The following is a 20,230-nucleotide window of genomic DNA, read 5'->3' as shown; positions in this document are numbered from 1 at the left end:
AAGGCAGAGTTTTTTGATGTTTGTTGCAAAGTTGGAGACAGAAAGGAATATATTGACTTTGCACGTACTTCTTAAAGATATTAACACCAAGAATAAATTTTTAGAAAGCAAAAATAGAGATTAAAGTAAAACAAACAGCAGAATTTTGGAAAGAAATGTACAGAAAACAGTCAGAAACCAAACATTTTTGAAGAGGTTTGTTTTAGGTATGTTATAGGTAAATGCAAGGCTTGCTCTGCTGGCCTGTATTTGAGAGTTCTCAGCACTTTTTTTGGTTTCAAGGGGTATAAGAGAGACTATGTCACTGCCTGAAGTCAAGGGGCACTTTACTAATGTGTATTTCTGCTTGATTTATTTTAGTTAAATGCCTAAGTGGCATTCCACAGTGGCAGATTTATCTTTCTACGTGACAAATCCTGTAAAAAGGAAAGTAATATTTACCATTAAAAAAAAAAGAGGTTTGTAAAACAAGTTTTATAATGGGCCCACACACACCTCCTTCACCAGTCAAGATTGCACTCTGTTTTTTCTGTTAGTTTTTCTGTTCTTCTCGTTTTCTCTTTTGATAACAGAAGTGCCTCACTTCATTTCCCCCATCTCCTTGTTCTATCTATAGTTGGATTACTTTGTTCCACTGTGTTACATTTTGGACTGAGGCCAATGGTAGAGGTGAGAGGAAATGTGAGATGTGGGCTAGGGATAGCTATAAAATCAAGCTGTAGACTGATCTTTCAAAAGATAATGCAGCCTAAGATGTCGTATGATGTAGTTTACTTGTTCTGCTAAAAATGCCACCCTATTTTCTTTAAGGTATATGTAAAAAGACAATGAGTCTTGTCTTTGTGCTGTCTTATGTCATACTGCGAGATTTGTTAACTTGCATTTGTATTTATTCACTTGTACGTATAGTTTATTTTTAGGGTCATGTGTCAACTGAAAGTAACCCAATGGAAATAATGTAATTAGATAACAAAACATTCCGTGCTTGGCCAACTTGAATTTGTTTCAGTTCCATTTGATAACTCTTTTGTATTCTCTTTGGTCCTATTTTGCTGATTATTCAAGCAGTTTCTTCTCCCTCTCCTTGTTTGACATGCAAACTCTATTATTGTACTGAAGAAAACATAGCTTAGTTGGAACATGATCAGTTTTTATGAAAAGTGTTGGCTGCAATTCCTACAGCCTTGCCTATACTAGGAAAGGTTAAGCAATGTAGCACACCTGTGTCAGTAAGTCCTGCTGGTACAGAATTTTCTTCCACTGGTGAAAATGCATGTGTGTGTGAATAGCTTGTATTAGCTGTTTGGGGGCTGGGTTTGTTTTGTTTTGTTTTGTGTTTTGTTGTTGGTTTTACTGTTACTGTTATTGTCCCTGCAGGAATAATAATAGCTATTAGAAAACTGTGATAAAAATCAAACCTGTAATTCACATGAAACAGTAGCAAAAAGTGTGGGATGGTTCTCATGTTTCACATGACAATAGATGGATGGGATGTGATTTATTCAGAATGGTTTAGATGTGTTTGGTCCTGCCTCTCAGATAGGATGTACAGATTAGATGATCTCTCAAGTTTTTTTCTAGACCTGGACTTTGGGTTTTGATAGTCATTTAATGTGTAGGTCAGAATTGATGAGGGTTGCTTATGTTTCCAAGACTTGAAGAGTTTCCTTTGTTCTGCTTGGGCAATCATGTCTGCTTCCCAAGAGGAAGCCGAGATTCTTGCTATTGTGCTTCACAGTTTAAAATAGTCTTCTCCCTCAGGTAGATTTATCGTTCAAGTGTGTCAATGTTCCATTACATCTTTGATTTCATTACTGTATCCATTTTTTACACTGTTTGCAATCTTCTTTGCTGTCTTTATCATTGCATTCTGAGTGCATGCTTTCTCCTTTTCTTTGCTAGCAGACTTTAATTTTTTGTTCTTGCCCAAAACGTATTTATGTAGTACTTGAGAGTACCTTTTGTCTGTCTTATTGATAATACCTTTTGATACAAGCAGGTGTGAATTCGCCAGTAGTAGATGTGTGTATCTAGAGATAAACTTTTGGAAAACGTTTTGTTTAGGACTCAAAAGAAAGTATTCAGAGTCTAATTTAAGCACTTAGCTGGGGCTGTCCAGCTGATTTCACAGGAAGCCTAATCATGTGCTAGGTAAGTGTCTCTCTCACCTTAGGGACTCCCCCCTTGAAACTTAGGGCAGTTTAACATTGCAATTTTAGTAGTCACAGTATGTGCCAGCTTAGCTACTGTGAATTCACCTATTCTGAAAGTATCATTAAAAATTTATTTTCTACTTTTCAGTTACCTTCTACCCTTTGTTCTCCATGGCTCTTTTCCTTATAGAAAATTAACCATTTTAGACAGATTCATGGCCTTACATATAAGACTATTGCTTTTCAGATTATTTTTCCCCAATAGGTGTTAATGCTTTCACCTTTTTCTGAAGAGGTCTAAGCTGTGTGCTCTGAATGTCTGAATGCATGTTGAAGCAATGTTATGATGGTTAGTTTACTGCTGTCTTCTGCAGATTACTACTGACACAGAACAGCTGACAAAGCTGAGGTCAATGCAGAGTGAACTGGTTACCTTAATTCACTGTGTAACTCTGTTAAAGTCATGGGCTGACTTGTACTGGAGCAGATGAGGAGGTCTCTTGTTGTCTGGTCCATTGACTCTTCTGTGAAAATCATGATTTTCACTTCCCAAAGCACAATGTTTAATTCTTTGGTCATATGCAAGGCCATCCTTAGAAGAAAATGGGCTTGCTTAGGTTTCAATTCTTTTTTCTTTTTTCCCCCACTGCTGATTTCCATGACAGCATCTGAATTTTTCTTCCTGATTAGGTTTCTAAAAGATTAATACTTAAGTGTGTTTGGCATCTGGTTTAGCCTACATTGTCTCATCTGTTTTGGTCTTACTGTTTTTGACTGAGTCTACCCATCATAGCACTCTAAAATATTTTATTTCATATCCATTCTCTGCCATGTTTATAAATGGTTATACTCCAGCATTATGATTTATTCCAAAGTGCTTCAGTATTCTGCATTTTCACACACAACTCTTAAGTTGTATTTCCTATACTCTGTCTTCTTTTCCTACTTGTCCATTTCACTTAACGTAGCACAAGTGTTTGACAAGGAAGAGAAAAGCTCTAAAAGTCATGTGCTACTTGTGCTGGGATGCCTGGTACCACCCCCAGTATCTTTCTTACAGAGTAAATTCAACAGACTCCTCAAATAGGGCTGACTTCCATACAGTTACAGTGGATTTTTTTTGTCCCAAAGTCATTGTCATCTGTGATCAATTTAAGACTACCATGGCAAGGGGTTTTGCAGGCATATAAGTTTGTGAGCTGACACAACACTGCTGAAGTGAGTCATCTTCCTCAGTAAAGCTGCAATTTCTTCTCATAGTATGAAATCTTGATAGACGATGCAGAACAGATGACGCTGGCTACAGGGGGAAGTTATTTCGTCCAAAGGAGCCTTTTGCTAATATATAATGTGATTGTGAGAGGGAGGCAGGGATCTGTGGGGAAAAGTAGCAGCTGGAAGTAGGGTCCTGCTGGTGTCAGGACTATTTATCCATCCTACTCCCTGCTGGTGTCTGAAAAGCACTTGAGAAAAGATGAGAGTTGTAAGTACACTATGTAGTACATAAATTGCTCTAATGATGGTTATTCACTCTTGACTTCCCTTTTTGGGGTGAGGTACCCTGTGGGCAGGGAATGGACATAGCGTGCAGCAGCAAGAAATCACTGTGGGGTTCTTGTGATGAGGTTGAGTACTACTGCCTTATTGACAGAAAGGTCCTGAAAATTGTTAGATCAGGGGCTACAAAGTTGTCTGATACGTCAGAAAGCACGTGTTTCTTATGTGTAGTAGCAATCTCTCTTTCCCACTTGGAATACAGATGTTTTTTCAGGAGGGGTAATTTCAGTAATGGTTGTCAAAGTATTTTTCTTGAGCTAGTTTAGATTGAAAGAAAACAGTCATGCTGTGTAATGAGGTGAGTGGAGGGTAATTGCAGTGATCGTACTAGTGCTCCTAGTACTACTATTCCTCTGCTAGCACTACTGAGACCTAGTAACTGATTGTATGCAGTAGTCCATTGCAACTATGAAGAAAAGTATTTTTAGGCATGAGTATTTTAAGGCATACTGATAGAATAATAAGCAGAATGCTTTTGCTTTGCTGTTTTTCTGTCAACCCAGTCTGACTTTAGCATTTCTAATCTGACCTTCACAACCCGCAGCAAATAGCTGTAAAAAGGAATACCATCCACTTGTAGTCATACAGCTCTTTGAAAAAATGCACAGACATTTCACATGATACTGAAGTCTTTTTTTTTCAATTGTTATACCTTTGTGGGTAGAGGTCATGTAGGCGTTACCTCTTTTTTAGTACTGTGTAATGAAAGACTTGGATAAAGTGCCTCTATACAAAAAGTGTGGTTAAACCCACAAAAACTACCTCTCCTTTCATTGCTCAGAGTTATTTCAAGGATTAATGTGCCTCAGTTTGCACCTTCTGTTGTATCTACTACTGCTGCAGTAACAGCAGTGATATTTAAGATGATTGTGTTGTACTAATTAAAAATAGTGATTATTTTACTGACGTGCATTGGCTGTCAAAAGTGGAAATAAGAAGACTTGTCCACCAGATCTTTTTTATCTCCTTGCTGTAAAGAAAAGGAAAATCCACTTTACCATCACTGTTCATTTTACATTCTGCTGCTTTCACATTTGTGGATGGGATTACAGAAAAAAATAGAGGCTCCGTATAGAATGTAGAATAAAAAACACAGGCAATGGAGAAATAATGCTGTGAAGGTAAAAGACTCTATCTGTGAGAAGGGAATGCTGCCTAATGAATCCAATTTCACTGCAACCAAAAAGTCACAAAAGTGGATTTTTGCAAACTGTATGTTCTTTCCATATTTATGTAATCCTACTGTTTGACAGGTCTGTTCAGTACTGGGGGAGATGCTGGCTGTTTTGCTGCGTGCATGCATTTTCAAAGCCCTCTCCCTTCCTCTCTGGTTTGCAGCTGCTCTGACTGGAGGGCATCTCTGGGCAGTGGGCGAGAAAGCATTGCCGACATCAGGGCTGCAGCTCTCCCTGGATATGTTGCGTGGAGGCCAGTGGAGAGGGGAAGCTGAGGGACTGATTGGTTTACATGCTGGCTTCTAAGGGTGGGTAAGAAGCTGATTAGGGAGGTGAAGAGATGTAACACTGAATGCCTGAAACTCTATTAATTAGGCTTTTGGCAACAGGGTCGGGAAGCCAGGGAACCAAGGCTGCCGTAGGACAGGAGGTGATCTCAGTAAAGCAGTGGGGTCCTTGCATGGAGAGCTGTGATGTTATTGGCATAAGCAAAACTTAGAAGAGTGCTGTGGCTGGTGTGTTAGGATGCATGGTTACAGGCTTTTCTGAAGGGACAGGCAGGGCAGGCGAGGCATGGGTTGGCACCGCGTGTAATGGAGGGGCTTGCTGCTGGCAATGGCATGGTTGAAAGCCTGTGGAAAAGGATTAAGGGACAAGCAAATAAAGTGGATGTTGTTGTGGGAGTCTTCTGTAGGCCACCCAGCCAGGATGATGCCAATAAATTAATCATAAAGGAACTAAGAGATGAGATACCTCTAGATACCTTGTTCTGATGGATGATTTTAACTGGCCAGATGTGAACTGGGAATGTCCCACAGATATGATAAAAACAGGCCCAGGAGATTGCTAAAACACCTTGGTGATAGCTTCTTGGTACAGGTACTGAGGGAGCCGACTAGGAAAGGGGCCCCCCCAAATGTGCTGCTTGTTAACAGAGAGGGTCTGGTGAAGGGGTGGTTGGCGGCCATCTTGTGCGCAGTCACCATGTGGTGGTTGAGTTTAACATCTGTGGTGATAGGAGGCAGAGCCCTGAGCTGGAGGACCGTGACTATGGGAACAGTAAACTCGCAGGCAACACTAAACTTGTGGGAAATTTGCTGCTCTAGGTGGGTGCACGTAAGTCTATGGGGCCCGATAGGTCTCATATCAGCTTATTCGGAGAGCTGGCGGATCTTACCGAGTCTTGGGAATCTGGAGAGGTCCCAGTCAACTGGAAGCTGGCAAACATTGTTCCAGTTTACAAGAAGGGCATGAAAGAAGACCCTGATGATTACAGGCCTGTCAGTATCACTTCTGTTCCTGGTAAAGTTATGGAGAAAGTTATTCTGGGAGTCACTAAAAAATACCTGAAAGACAATGCGGTCATTGGTCACAGCCAACACATGTTGATGAGGGGAAAAGTCCTGTTTAATGAACTAAATTTCCTTCAAGTTTCTTCATTTCCTTTAAGATAAGGTTACCCATCTAGTACCTAGAGGGCAAGACGTATGAGGAGCAACTGAGGGCCCTTGGTTTGTTCAGCCCTGAGCAGAGCAGGCTGAGGGGAGGCCTCATGGCGGCCTGCTGCTCCCTCACAAGGGGAGCGGAGGGGCAGGTGCTGAGCTCTGCTCTCTGGGGACAGCGACAGGACCCGAGGGAACGGCATGGAGCTGGGACAGGGGAGGGTCAGGCTGGGGGTTAGGGAAAGGTTCTGCACCCAGAGGGTGGTCGGGCACTGGGACAGGCTCCCCAGGGTAGATTTTAAACTCAACCACCGCATGGTGACTGTGCACAAGATGGCTGCCAGTAGCCACTTCACCAGACCCTCTCTGTTAACAAGCAACACATCTGGGGGGCCCCTTTCCTAGTCGGCTCCCCAGGTCACGGCACCGAGCCTGACAGAATTCAAGCAGAGTTTGGACATTGGTCTCAGACACGTGGTTTGATTTTTGGGTAGTGCTGTGTAGAGCCAGGAACTGGACTCCATGATCCTTGTGGCTCCCTTCCAACTTAGGATACTCTATGATTCTATGAACATAAACCTGGTATTTCATTATAGAGTGTAATGTAGCTCAGAGCAAAACAGAAACATAGGGTTCCCTTAGCCTCATGATAAGAAATATTTATCTGTGCTTAAAAATGTAAAAAGTAATTTGGTAGAAAGAGTGTGATGAATTTTATTTATAGAAGGCTCTTATGCCCTTAGTTAAGATCCTCAGAAGTTCACTGTAGTCAGCAGTGTACAAATGTGAATTCCCAGTTGCTTTTGTAAAGAACGTGAAATATAAAGACAGATAGAAGAAAGGTAGAGGAGAGGGGTGAAAACAAAAATTCTATTTTAAATGAAAGCCTTGCAAATAGCAAAATCCTGGACGTAACCAAAAAGTCAACACTAAGGTTCCCGGACAATCTTTCCATTGCTCTCTTGTGCATATACATTGTACTAGTTCTTTTCTGTGTAATCATGTGGTGTTCACAGGATGTTGGCTGCCATATTGTAAAATATGTGAAGTATTTGCTTGCCACAAGTCTTACTAAATGGTTTTAGCTTTGTCAGGAGACAAAGTTAGAGTTACCAACATCCACTATACAGGCTAGTGCAGCTGTCCTGATGAAGGACTGGATATTCATCAGTGTGTTCCTACCTATGCCTTGTAGGGGCTGAAAACAAACACAAAGTTGGCAGGCAGTTCTTCAGAAAACTTCTGTGCTGCATTTACTGTATTATCAAAATTGGTCTTTGGTGAGATAAGAGAGGAAGTGGAAGAGCTGCCTGCTCCAATCTCTTTAGCCTCTCTTGAGTTCAGTTCTCTCAATGGTTAATTGCATTTTGTTTCTTGTCTTGCCAGATGGGCTGGTGATCCCATTGGTGGAACTGTCTGCAAAGCAGGTTGCATTTCACATTCCATTCGAGGTCGTGGAGAAAGTTTATCCTCCAGTGCCTGAGCAACTGCAGCTTCGGATCGCCTTCTGGAGTTTCCCTGAAAATGAGGAAGATATTAGGTAATGCATACTGTTTCTGCTTCATTGTCTTATGGAAAAATTCTCTTCACTAGAGAATTACTGTCCATTTAATGTCCTGTATGACCACTGCTCCTGCTGTTGGTATGTGCATTTTGTAAAATGTGGATGGGTTAATGTGGGATGTGCCATGATACGGATTTTTACTGTGGGGTGAGCTGCTCTGCATGTTTCCCAGGAAGAAAACATACACGTGCATGTTCTGTGTGTAAATGCACACTTTAGTTTGCTGACAAAAACCTGTTTGTAAAGTTTTGTCCTTTCATAAGTCTTATGTAGTGTTCTGTCCAGTTTGAATCTGTTTCTTGAATTAGAACTTAACTGAGCTCAGAAATGATTGGGGAAGGCTATCTCTACATGTTGTGCAAGCTTTTTTATTGGTGTAAGTAGGAGAATAGGAATTTGCCGAGTACATCAGTGGTTAGAGTGAATATAGCCAGGGAGATGATCATATTTCTTATGTTTCCACATAAATTGTCTGAGCACGTAGTCAAAAAAAACTCTGTTATTAGATCTTTTAGCAATGTAACTTGCTGAAGCTTTTTTTTTTTTTTAACAACTATAGGATGCCTACCTGTGTAAATGTGCATCCATAATTTTGTGGGAAAGTATGGTATTATTGTCTTCTGGAAAGAATCATCCTGATAATTCTTAGATTTTTGTGCCTAACATTCTGGTATCAGGTGGGGGGAGGTGGTGTCAGAAGTGCTGATATATAAAGAATTATGAAGATCACCTGTGATGGACTAGAGCAAGCCAGGTGCTGGTTGTACATGCTCATTATTCTGATGAGCACAGGTGTAAAAGTCTCAGATGATCATGTGGGTAACTCATCCAGAAATAGGAATTTTACTTTTGCTTGCTAACATTGGACCCTGAAGTGATTTTAGGTTGTGAATGTATTTGTATTCCAGAGTCTTTAGGTTGAAATTACTAGAAATGTCAGTGGCTGTATGCAAACCTGGTTAGGAACAGACTAATGGTTTTTATGGTTGAAGTGTAATAGAGAAATGACAGAAAAAAAGCTAGATTTCACCTTAAAGATGAAGATAGTAAGTATTTGTTGAAAGCTAAGTTAGAAATGCAAAAGTATAGTAATGTGAAGCTTCTCAAAAACAGATGATCTTATATGTTATGTTTATCTCTTACAGGTTGTACTCATGTTTGGCAAATGGCAGTGCAGATGAGTTCCAACGAGGGGAACAGCTTTTCCGGGTGAGGGCAGTCAAAGACCCTCTCCAGATAGGTAAGAATTCTACAGTTTCATGTCTCAATACATTTCAGATTCACCAAACCATATCTCCAGTGATATGACCATGTCTCAAAACTAGCTTTTTTGGTATCCTAGACCCTGTGCTACATGTATTTTTGTAATGCGTTGAGCAAAATAGTATGTTTATTTCAGTATCAATCAACTCAACTGTAAAATTGAGTGAAAAGACAGAAATGTCCTACAAATTAGATCCTTAATCTGCCTCAGCATTTTGGGAAAAACTTAATAGAATGCTTTTGTCTCCATAATGCTTAAATTTCTCATTAATAAAGGGAACTTGGCTTTCTGGTAGTCTGATACAATTAATGCCTTGCCTAACATGTATGTATGGCAGAGTGAAGTTTACAAGTCTTAAATATTATTCTTATAGCAAAAGAATTGTATTTATAATACAGCTACTCTTGTAGTACTAAGGCAGAAAGAAAACCCTGTTGCTGGATAGTGAGTTTTATCCCTTCTCACTTACCTTGCTCATTTTACATTTTACAGTTATGAAAACTAATTTTATCTTAAACAAGGAACTGGACTCTGGATTTTTCATGAAATCCTTTGAAGTGAGGAATAATGTTGAGTTAGTTTTTCTAGTGACAGCTATAAGACAGGAAGGAGTTATGTGAAATGGGCAACTCTAATAATGATAGCAGGCATCTTGGGAATAGAAGCGAAGTACTTCCTCATACCTAAGGTATATTAAAGTTGTCAGTAAGACCAGGTAGTAATTTTGCATCATCAACAAAACTGAGATATATAGAATAAAATTGAATTTTGCCTACATAGACCTCCGACGTCAGGACTGAGATGCTGTAAGAGCCCTTTAAGGCTGAACTTCAGGAGGACAAATGTTTGAGACAAAATGACTTAACAATGAAACTGGCAGAAATTCAGTAATTCCTGGGACTTTAATAGTGGAAAAGAGCAAAATATTTAATACACAATGCTAAGACTGTGTTTAAAACCTGTTTCAGTAATAAATTAAAATTGAAAGGAGGTATGGAAAAACTTAAATGAACAAAGTCTGGGAATGTTAGTTCAAAACCTATGCTTGGGGGAGGAGGAAAGGAGTAGGAAAAAGAGGGGGTGGTGAACGACACAAGGGAGGAACTTCTTGACCACGCATACAGCAACTGAACTTCTTAACAAAGGATTGTGTGTGGAAGGGAAGGAAGTAACTTTGTTTAAATAGTAGCATTGTTTCCTCCTTTGGAGAGGAACTTTGTCTAAGGAAGGATTTTTTTCTCTGAATAGCAGCTCAGAAGAGAGGCAGTACGTGTTGGGTGGATGTCAGTTCACTTGTTTACTGTAAATGATTTTACAGTGTGTGGTTGCAGTTTGAATCTCATATATGGACAAACATTAAAATAAATGTAGGAAATGAAGCAACCATTTGAGAGGGGATTTGATTTTGGGAGGAGTCAGCAGTGTATTGTGATTTTACGATCAGTTGGACAAAGGTTGAAATGTGCTTTGTGCTCTTCTCTCTGTGGTGGTTTCACTGATGGGCAGCTAATCTTCACCACAAGTGCTCTTTTGCTACTGCTCCTCAAAGGAAGAGAGGGAGAAAATACGATAGGAGAAGGCTCAAGGACTGTGATAAAGACAGGGAGATTGCTCACAAATTACTGTCACAGGCAAAACAGACTATGTGTAAGGAGATAATTCTTAATAGGCAATAACTAAAAGCAAACTAAAAACACCTTCCCCCCTATATCTACCCCCTTCTATCTCCTATCCTAAGCAGTGCAGATGAATGGGGCTGTGGTCAGTCCATAACACGTCATCTGCTGCTCCTTCAGGGTCACTCTTGGCCCCTGCTCTAGCGTGGGGTCCCTCGCATGGGATGCTGTCCTTCCCAAACAGATCTTGTGTGGGCTTCCCACACGCTGTAGCTCTTCAAGAGCTGCTCTAGTATGGGTCCATACCATGGGGTCTGTCTTTTGGGAACAGATTCCTCTAGAAAGGGTCTCCTTAGCTCCCAGAGAACTGTCTATTCAACAACTCCCACCAGATCCCCTGCTCCTGTGTGGGCTCCTCTGTGTGGGTTGTGGTGCCAGGAGTTGGACTTGATGATCCTTATAGGTCCCTTCCAACTCAGGATATTCTATTCTATGATTCTCTCCACGGGCTGCAGCTCCAGCCCAGGGAGCTGGGGAGCAAATAAAAGACATCTGTGTTTCATGGGACCTAGTCTGGGTAGCAGCTGATTTTTTTTTAGCTTTTCTGTTTGATCAAACCATGTGTCTTAATTGAATATCACGGACGACAGTATGCTGCTACCTCTTCACTGTGCTAAGACCTGCTTCATGAGTGCAGTAGATTGCTCCTGGCATGTTGTGTAGTGCATCCTAGCTGAATACCTTCTGAAGTGCTGGTACTGGCTGCTTGACAAATTTGGTCTAGGCATAGGTTCACTGTTGGACTTGATCTCAGAGATCTTTTCCAACCCAAATGATTCTATAAGTAGTAAATGTTGTGCCTGTAAGAAGTCTAAGATGCACTTTATGTGTAGAAGCCTAAATGCTTTCACAGAAGCGCTAATCTTGCTCTGTGCAGAGAATTTAAGAAAAATGGTAGTGACACTCGTGACAAAGCGATTCCTCTGGCCTGCAGCCCATTTGTGAGGTCTTCTGGAGTGGAGCTAGCTAAGAATAGAAATAAATACATCTCTTTTTTTTTTTTTTTTTTTGGTGGGCTATGTGCAGTTGTAGAATGAATGCTACTGGTACGTTTAGACAGTTTTTAAAAATGTACGGCTATGCATGGAGTAGATAAGCTGGTACCAGATAGAGAGTGCAGGGGGTGAATGGGAGGGAAGAACACTCCTTGGCCTTGTGACCTCCTTGGGGTAACTGGGTCAGTAAGTGCATGGTGCAGTGAGCATGATTCTTGTCTTCATGTTTAAGCAGGCAAGTAAGAGCTGCGATCTGCAAATAGTTGCAGTTTGACTGTAAACAAGTACAGTTTGATGGCCATTTCTTTAAACAGGAGTTTTGGAGTAGGGAGTCCAGAATGGTCTCCCTCACTGCCACCGTTTCAGTCTCTGCAGGTTCAGACTTGTATAAGCTGTGCAGTGAACTGAATTGTGGTATTAGTTTCCTGTGCCATCCCCCAAGCAGTTGTTCAGTACAGCAACATGGCAGTGCAAAGGGATCAGATGGATCTGCTTGAATTGGCATTGCCAGTGGCAGACATGTTCATTAAGCTACAGTTTGAGTTGAAGCTTGTGATAGGTCATGCTGAAGCCCTGAAGTTTTCTTTGTCTCTCTTTATACTAATTCTTCCCTCTTTGCCTTTAATCAGTTAGCTGTCTTCATATGCAAATAAAAAAATCACGGTAGGAGCTTGAGAAGAGTGCATAGCTGTGACCCACTCTTCTCTAACACCTTTAGAATACTTCTTTTTCTTGGTGAAATAGAATTGCTGCAATTACAATTTGTGAAGTGCTTAATTTGCTTTTGTGAAAATTAGGGCATTTTGGCATTAGTCTGAGATGCTTCTAGTATACCAGAAGGACTAGCTGAACTGTTTGGGTTCTATTATCCAAGTGTGGAATACAAAATAGAACTGTAGCTAGTAATAAGCAGTGCAGTAATTTTGTGGTGAATGCCTTCTTTTGTTTTGATTCTGTTCCAATTGCTAAAATGGCTGAAGAATTTGGGTGGCATTATGTGTACTAATCAAAATAATCACCCACATCAGGAAGAGGATTTTAATTCTGGTGAACAAGAGAAATAGAAAGGTTAAGTAAGGTAAGAGCAAGTTTGTATTGGCATGGGGATTGTATTTTGAGGAGGAAATACTGCACATTGTTTTAAATGAGATTTAGTAGGTCATGTGCACTCTTAACACTGTTACTGTAATATTCTCGCAATATCGTAATAAAAGTTCAGTAGTGTGGGTTGATAATGTACTTGCCTGTGCTGATGATGGAGAAACTGTTTGAATCATTTGTCACAAGCCGTATTTTTTCACTTAAAGTAGATTGTTGGACTGAATGTTGGTTGCAGCTTTGATACGCTTTGTGCTTTCCATGCTGCATTAAAACTGAATTTAAGACTGGTGAAAAGGTTTTGAGGCTGATATTCATTGCTATAAATGATGATGAACTGGTGATTGGAACCTTAAAGACAAACAGGAGATTCATTCTCCTGATGGCCTTTTCCTGCTTGTAATATGTGTGCCTTTGGATAATCATATCTGCAGAGGAAGCCTCGTTTTGAGTACCACTGGTATGCACTGTACATGAGGTTATACGAAGCCAAGTCTTGTTAAAGTGTTTTGTTATCCTGCCTGAGATGAGGTTCGTAATTTGTGTGTTTGATCACAAATGAATGAGGCTGGATTCTTTTAAGTGTTATTTTTGAAATTTTCCTTTTTTGGTATTTTAGTCTAAGCAAGTGTTGTTTGTATGTTTTCTGAGTGCAGGGTTTGTAAAAGTGGGGTTTTGCAAAATTTCAAGTAGGTATATAATTTGTGAGAAATTGGTAGCCTGTGAAGCCACAACTTGACAGTAAGTGTTCAGGTGTAAGTGCTGCCTTCTTTAGTTCACTGCAGAATTGTGAAAATTAATAGAGTGGGAACTAATTCTGAAGAAGCCACCTAACCTGTTCTTTTGCATTATTGCTAGAGTTCATAAACGTGGTAATCATGCCTAAAATATGTGTAGTCTGACTTCGACCCTGTGATCAAAAAGTCCCACTTTCCAGTGCTAGCTTTATCCGGTCCTGCTTGTCTTTGTAAAATATAAATTAATATATTAAAATCTGGTAATTTTAAACCTTTTACTATGTGTTTTGCTTTTCTGCTAATACACAGCTGATTGGGAAGAAAGGAGTGCTAGAGACTAACTTGTAGGTGTCATTGCTAGACATAGAGTTTTGCTGTTTAAATGCCACATACCTAAATTTCCATGCTATCTGAATATGTTTTCCAGGCACCAGTATAGTAACCTTTGACTTTTGAATTTTAACAGGTTTCCATCTGAGCGCCACTGTGGTACCCCCACAGATGGTGCCACCCAAAGGTGCATACAACGTGGCAGTGATGTTTGACCGATGCAGGATCACGTCATGCAGCTGTACCTGCGGAGCTGGGGCCAAGTGGTGTGCTCACGTCGTGGCGCTCTGCCTCTTCCGGATACACAATGTAGGCCTTTAAATACACTTCTACTCTCCCCTAGGTATCCTCTTCTCTGAGTCTCTTGTCATTACCGTTTTATGCAGCATGCACTCTCTTTAGGGAAATTGTTTTTGGCACTCCTTTTGGTTACAGATTGTGGAAATGTGCACTCACAGTTGCAGTCTGCAGTGTGAATTGACTGAGGCTCTAAACTGCAGAATGTCCTTTGATAATGTACAAATTGCTAGGAGTAGATGCAGAGTCCTTTTTGGACCCTTCCTGTTTCTCATTTCAATGCAAAAATTACTCATTCTTTCTTCAGTCTGCAGGAGTGGAAGGTCACCAATACTTAATCTTTTATTAAAAGTCTTGGGAAATGTGGGATTTGAAAGCTCTTTCTTGAGGTTGTTTGATCATTCAGAGTGCAGAAGAAGTCATTTTGATCACAATTGGCCTTTATGTCCACCAGTTCACTTACACACATAGTGAGACAGATAAGTGTCATTTTTACTTGTAGATTTCAAACAGTACGTTTATAATTTTACTTGACTGCTAGCATTCTGCATGGCCTTGCATAGAGTGAAAAATAGGTACTTCTTGCGCAGGGACTCCAGGTGAAAACAGGTGGAATTGACATGAGACACAGAAGTTGAGGGTTCAGACTTGCATGCAGATTTATTTCTTCAGTCTTTAGGAAGCAATGAGAAATATATCTTAAGGAAGGATTAAGCTTGGTTGATTGAAGGAAACAGAAGATTATCTGCTGTTACGGAACCTTTTATAGCTAACATGGTTATTTATGATTAATTCCAGATTCTTAAATGAGTGCTGATAACCTCCTGAAGCTTGTTTACATTTCACACTGGACAATCATAATAGGATTAAATTAATACTTGGATGTAGTCTCATTCAAATATCAGTATACTTTTTGTACTCAGAGCAGGAGAATTGGCAAAAAAAATAGGTTCTGCTTTGAAAGACTTCCATTATAAAAAGTGGATATTAAAAGTGAGGGTAGGAAACAAATTCTAAATTACACTATTTATGTTCAGAAAGTTTGGATCCTCTGTAAGACAGAAATCACCCTTTCCCTTGATCCTTTCTTCCACCTGAAAGTGACAGTGAAATCATTTTCATGTTTGTGTATTCTGACTGCTGACACTAGTGAGATACAAGCCAAGGGATATTGCTCTGGGTAGACAAATCAATATCAGAAGCATCTTTATTACCAAAGTGCTCTCTCCTGATTCCAGCTTAAATTTTATGTGTGTTTCATTTGGGTACTTTTTTTCTGTATATCGAAAAAGGTTAAGAAACTAGTATTCGTTTTATGATCTATTGTTTTAAGATACGGAGAAGGAGCGATTTTAAGATTGAAGTCAAAATCTCAAATGAGATAAATGAGGCAGTTGTGATTCTGTGAAACGGTCCCCTACAGAGCCGGTTGCTTTGCCAGAAGCTTAAAGAATAATGTCCTATTTTAGAGGTTTGTTTGTGAAATTCCTGCCAGTATTTGTGCAATTGCTAGCAACAACAGATCTTAAGCACAGCTGTTAAAGCAGTTTCCTTGACAAGAAACTCTTAAAAACAGTTTTGATAAAACTTAGACAGCTTATTTGCATCTTATCTGCTACACTCCACATAATTACAGGGGGGAAGAATTGTCTGCCAAGGCCAAGCATGATATGCATCAACATGGCCACTGTTCATGACACTTTATCTGCTCACTGGGCACAGGTTCATTATGTCTGACCTGGTAATGACAGTTTATATCTCCTTTTCTTTCTTAAGGCATCTGCGGTATGCTTACGAGCACCTGTTTCTGAGTCCTTGTCTCGGCTACAAAGAGACCAATTGCAAAAATTTGCTCAGTACCTAATCAGCGAACTTCCACAACAGGTAAATTGGGACGATCAATAGGACTGATTTTTTGTTAAATTGAGTTATTGCTATTTTGGGTGAATTTATGTGATGTCTTTTGTTGCAAGATCACCAGTTATGCTATTTGATTGTGAGTTGCCGGAAAAGCTTTTAGTTCTTGCCCTTTTCAAGCTTGCCATTCTATTATTTGACAATTGTCTGTTGTCAAATAAAAGATTAAAAGTGTCTTAAAAGAAGAAAGAAGAGTGATGTCGATTCATGTTAGCATAAATGTGCACTTAGCTTGTGGAAGTAAAGTTCGAACCCAGTAAAATAAAGCACAGTTGTGAAAAACATGGGTCAGAATAAAACAGGTTATTCTTTTTGTGTTTTATGGATGGATAAATGGAGAAGGCTACACTAGGGATGCACTGTATATACATAGCCTAGGTAGGTACTTTCTAATGTACCCAACTGGTGACCTTTTGACTTTGCCCAATGCAGCCTCTTGATTCAAAAGAATCATTTGGGTTATGCAAAGTAATAGATGTGATGTTTTGTTAGTCAAAGGCAAAATCTGCTTTATTATTCCTTAAATATCTACACCATTTAAGGTCAGGTCATTTCTATAATCTGCCTAAAATGCTAGCTCAAATTGCATAAAATTACACAAGTAACTGCAAAATGTTTGCTTTAAAATTAAGAATATAAGGGTTTGGGAACTTTTTATGATGGCTCAACCAAATGAGGCTGAGAAACGCTGGCCTACATGAGTCTGTCACATTTCGGTAGTGTGTGTATTAATTATGTCTAAGACTTACAATACTGTCAGTGTGCACCTAGAATTTGTATTATGACAGTGTGCCTGGGACACTAAGATATTGCATTGCTAAAACATCCCCTGACTTTCCTACAGAAATAGTAATCTTCTTATGAGATCGTATAATATGAAAATGATTAAAAAAAAGAAAAGAACTGTTTTTTGTTGCTGAAATTTAAACACCAACAGTGTGTGCTTCTTGCTTTGTTACATAAAAGACAAAGCTTTTCTTTTCTCCTTAAGATCTGAAAGTCATATGTCACTAGTCTGTTTGAAAAGGAGGGTTTTAAAAGGTTCATAGTGGTACTACTAGTTTCTTGAGGATCATGAGAATTGCGTGTGATATAATGCTTTCATATATTCTGTCTACATATATTCTTCATATATTCTGATCATCACAGAGTTACAGAATGGCTTGAGTTGAAAGGGACCTTAAAGATCATCTATTTCCAACCATTCTATCATAGACAGGGATGCCACCCACTAGATCAGGTTGGCAAGGGCTCCATCCAAACTGACCCTGAACACCTCCAGGGATGGGGCATCCACAACTTCTCTGGGCAACCAGTTCCAGTGCCTCACCAGTCTCTGAGTAAAGGATTTCTTCCTTATATCTAATCTAAATCTACCTTCATTTAGTTTAAAGCCATTACTCCTTGTCCTATCACTACACTCCCTGAGAAAGGGTACCTCCCCAACTTTCTTGTAGGCCCCCTTTGGGTATTGGAAGGCCTATATTCTATTTTGTAGAAATGTAAAATGTCCTTCTGAAATGTTTTCTTCTGTCTGTTTGGATGCGTCCATGTTATTTGCAAATATGATGGTGTATTGAATATTCCTTGCTTTACAGTAAATGTGATCTTTAACCACAGTTGTGCAGGGAGAGGTGGGGGGTTATCGGATGTTCTGCCGCAAGTCATTTAAATCCGAACTATTTTATATGCCCAACCTGTTGTTAGTGTGTGCATGATACGGACTAAATGGATCCAAGGTCTCTCAGCCCAGACTTAGATTGAAAGTGAGGGAAGAACTGTTTTCTGCTATGCATTTTTCTTTCAAAAAGGCCAAATTATGTGTATGTCTACTCAGGATTTTGCTGTCAGGTGCGAGTCTCATCTGCTTATGCTATGAACTGGCCGGTAGCTATGATGGTATTTAGTGCTGAGATTCTATTAGTTTACTGCTGAGCCATATATACATGTATGTGGTTTCTGTGCTAAAGGCATGGTAAATGAGCTAAAGGCTGTCTGAAAAGTTATGTATAGATGTAACTTACAGTTTGTTCCTCTGTTCCTATTAGTTTATTTTAGTGAAATGAATTTTGGAACATGAAATAAAGAACATTCAAAGTGTAGGAAAACGGTGATCGTGACTACAGTCACTTCCATATCGCCCAGAACTGGCTGCAGTAGCACAGTACGTTGTCTCCTCCTCAAGAAAAGAGAAAGGAACTAATAACCTACAATGCTTTTGTTTACTTCTTAGAGTGTGAGCATAGAAAGGAAGTCTTGCATGTAGGTTTGCTTTGAGAAAGGAGAGAAGGAAGTCTAACAGTTAGTTTGCTGTTGGATTATCTTTAGCACCCTCTACCGTCCTTTCTGAAAACATGACTGTGTATTTGATACTTCTGATGTGAGAGTCCTTCAGTTGGGAAAATCCAGGCAAATATTTGGCTGCATATATTGGGGTAAGAAACACTATGCATATTGTATATATTGAAAGTTTCCTTCATGTTTGCAGATTCTTCCAACTGCTCAGCGCTTGCTCGATGAGCTGTTATCTTCTCAGTCCACTGCCATCAACACAGTGTGTGGAGCCCCAGGTAACCTTGATATATGTTATTTCAGTAATTTGTGTTAAAGATAGGAAGCAGATGTATTTCCATTGCTTTGAGTTTTTGAAATGATGGGTTACAAACTACCTGGGATTGCAGGTGGAGGTCAAAGTACATGTAAAAGGGGTAAGTACAAGCATGCATGTGGTTCAGCTACCAGAAATTGTTAGTGTGATGGACTCCTTGGAGTATATGCAGGGGAAGGGAGCATCAGGCAGTGCACCTTTTCTAACAGAAGATTTTTCTGTTTAGCTCTGTGTTAATTATGGACTCCTGGAAATGCTGGTTGGAGTGAACTTCTCCAGCCTGCTACTTGAAACAAGATTATTGGCAACCCTCAAATGGGTCTTGGGCTAACTTAGCTAAGTCTTGGTTACCAGAGAAGTTACAGAGTATTGCAGTACTACTGCATTACTCTAATGGTCAAGAATTTTTTCCTACTATCCACTATAAGTACCCCATTTTTATTATCTTGCACTGCTAATAAGAGTTTGTGACTCCAAGTAGTTGTAGGATGTTAATGATAACCCTTCACCTTTTTTTTCTTAGTTGGAACAGTCCCAGCCTGTCTTCACAGATCAGTGTTCCATTCCCCCCACTGTTTTCATATCCCTCTGCTATCTCCTATCTGGTTTCTCAGTATCATTCCTGGACTGAAAGATTCAAAACTGAATACAGTATTTCAGGTGTAGCTTTAGCAGTGATGAACAGAGGGGGGATAAAATAAGTTCATTGAATTGGCTAGCTGTGCTTTTTTTAAAATGGGAGTCACGTCTCCTGTGTAAGTGTTGCCAGTTGTTCAGGTAATGTAACAATAACATTTTGAGATATTTCTGAATAGTGAGTTCGAAAATGGGTGAAATAAACTGGGTAACACTGCTTGTATGCTCATCATAATCTCTGTGGTTGGGCAACAGAGGAGAATCTCTTTAAAATCTGCAAAACCTTTGTATGTGTTCTTGTGTCAAGATCCCACTGCTGGACCCTCTGCATCAGATCAAAGCACCTGGTACTTAGATGAATCTACTCTGAGTGACAACATAAAGAAAACCCTTCATAAATTCTGTGGACCCTCTCCTGTTGTTTTCAGGTAAATTGTTTCCTACTGAAGGGAAAATGTAATATTCATGTAATCTGTGAGCTTATTCACTGTATAGTATGTACCCTTACGCAATTCTGTGGCATGAAGGATGCTTAGTTTTGAGGTAACTTTTCTGGATTGTATTTTTGCATCAGTTGTCCAGTGTTACTTCAGTAGAGCACATTGTATTTGCACAGTACCTTATGGTGCGGTTTTCTCAGTCTCATTATGTGTCCTCTCTTCTAAATTATGCATATCTGTCCCATTTAAGATGCAAATATACTTTTGGATATAGCATATACTCAGGATTTTGTGTGACTTTGCTTGATTTCATTTTTTTCTCATCCCTGCGCTTCTATTTT

General features: G+C 39.7%; 1 protein-coding gene across 3 annotated transcripts in view; it reads left to right on the top strand.

Moving 5' to 3' along the window:
• ZSWIM8 (zinc finger SWIM-type containing 8) overlaps positions 1–20,230 on the top strand; it is a 65,406-nt gene that overhangs the window by 20,639 nt on the left and 24,537 nt on the right. For all 3 annotated transcript variants that reach the window (XM_068689477.1, XM_068689476.1, XM_068689475.1), the window contains exons 2-7: positions 7,714–7,867; positions 9,037–9,131; positions 14,128–14,300; positions 16,065–16,172; positions 18,694–18,775; positions 19,757–19,877. In XM_068689477.1, the coding sequence (XP_068545578.1) occupies positions 7,714–7,867; positions 9,037–9,131; positions 14,128–14,300; positions 16,065–16,172; positions 18,694–18,775; positions 19,757–19,877 (733 nt within the window). The remainder of the gene's footprint in view (positions 1–7,713; positions 7,868–9,036; positions 9,132–14,127; positions 14,301–16,064; positions 16,173–18,693; positions 18,776–19,756; positions 19,878–20,230) is intronic.

Source organism: Anas acuta, chromosome 7 (assembly GCF_963932015.1).
Source record: "Anas acuta chromosome 7, bAnaAcu1.1, whole genome shotgun sequence".
In the NCBI taxonomy this organism is placed as follows: Eukaryota; Metazoa; Chordata; class Aves; order Anseriformes; family Anatidae; genus Anas; species Anas acuta.
Note: the sequence above shows the minus strand (reverse complement) of the source record. Positions and strands in the feature narration are given on the sequence as shown.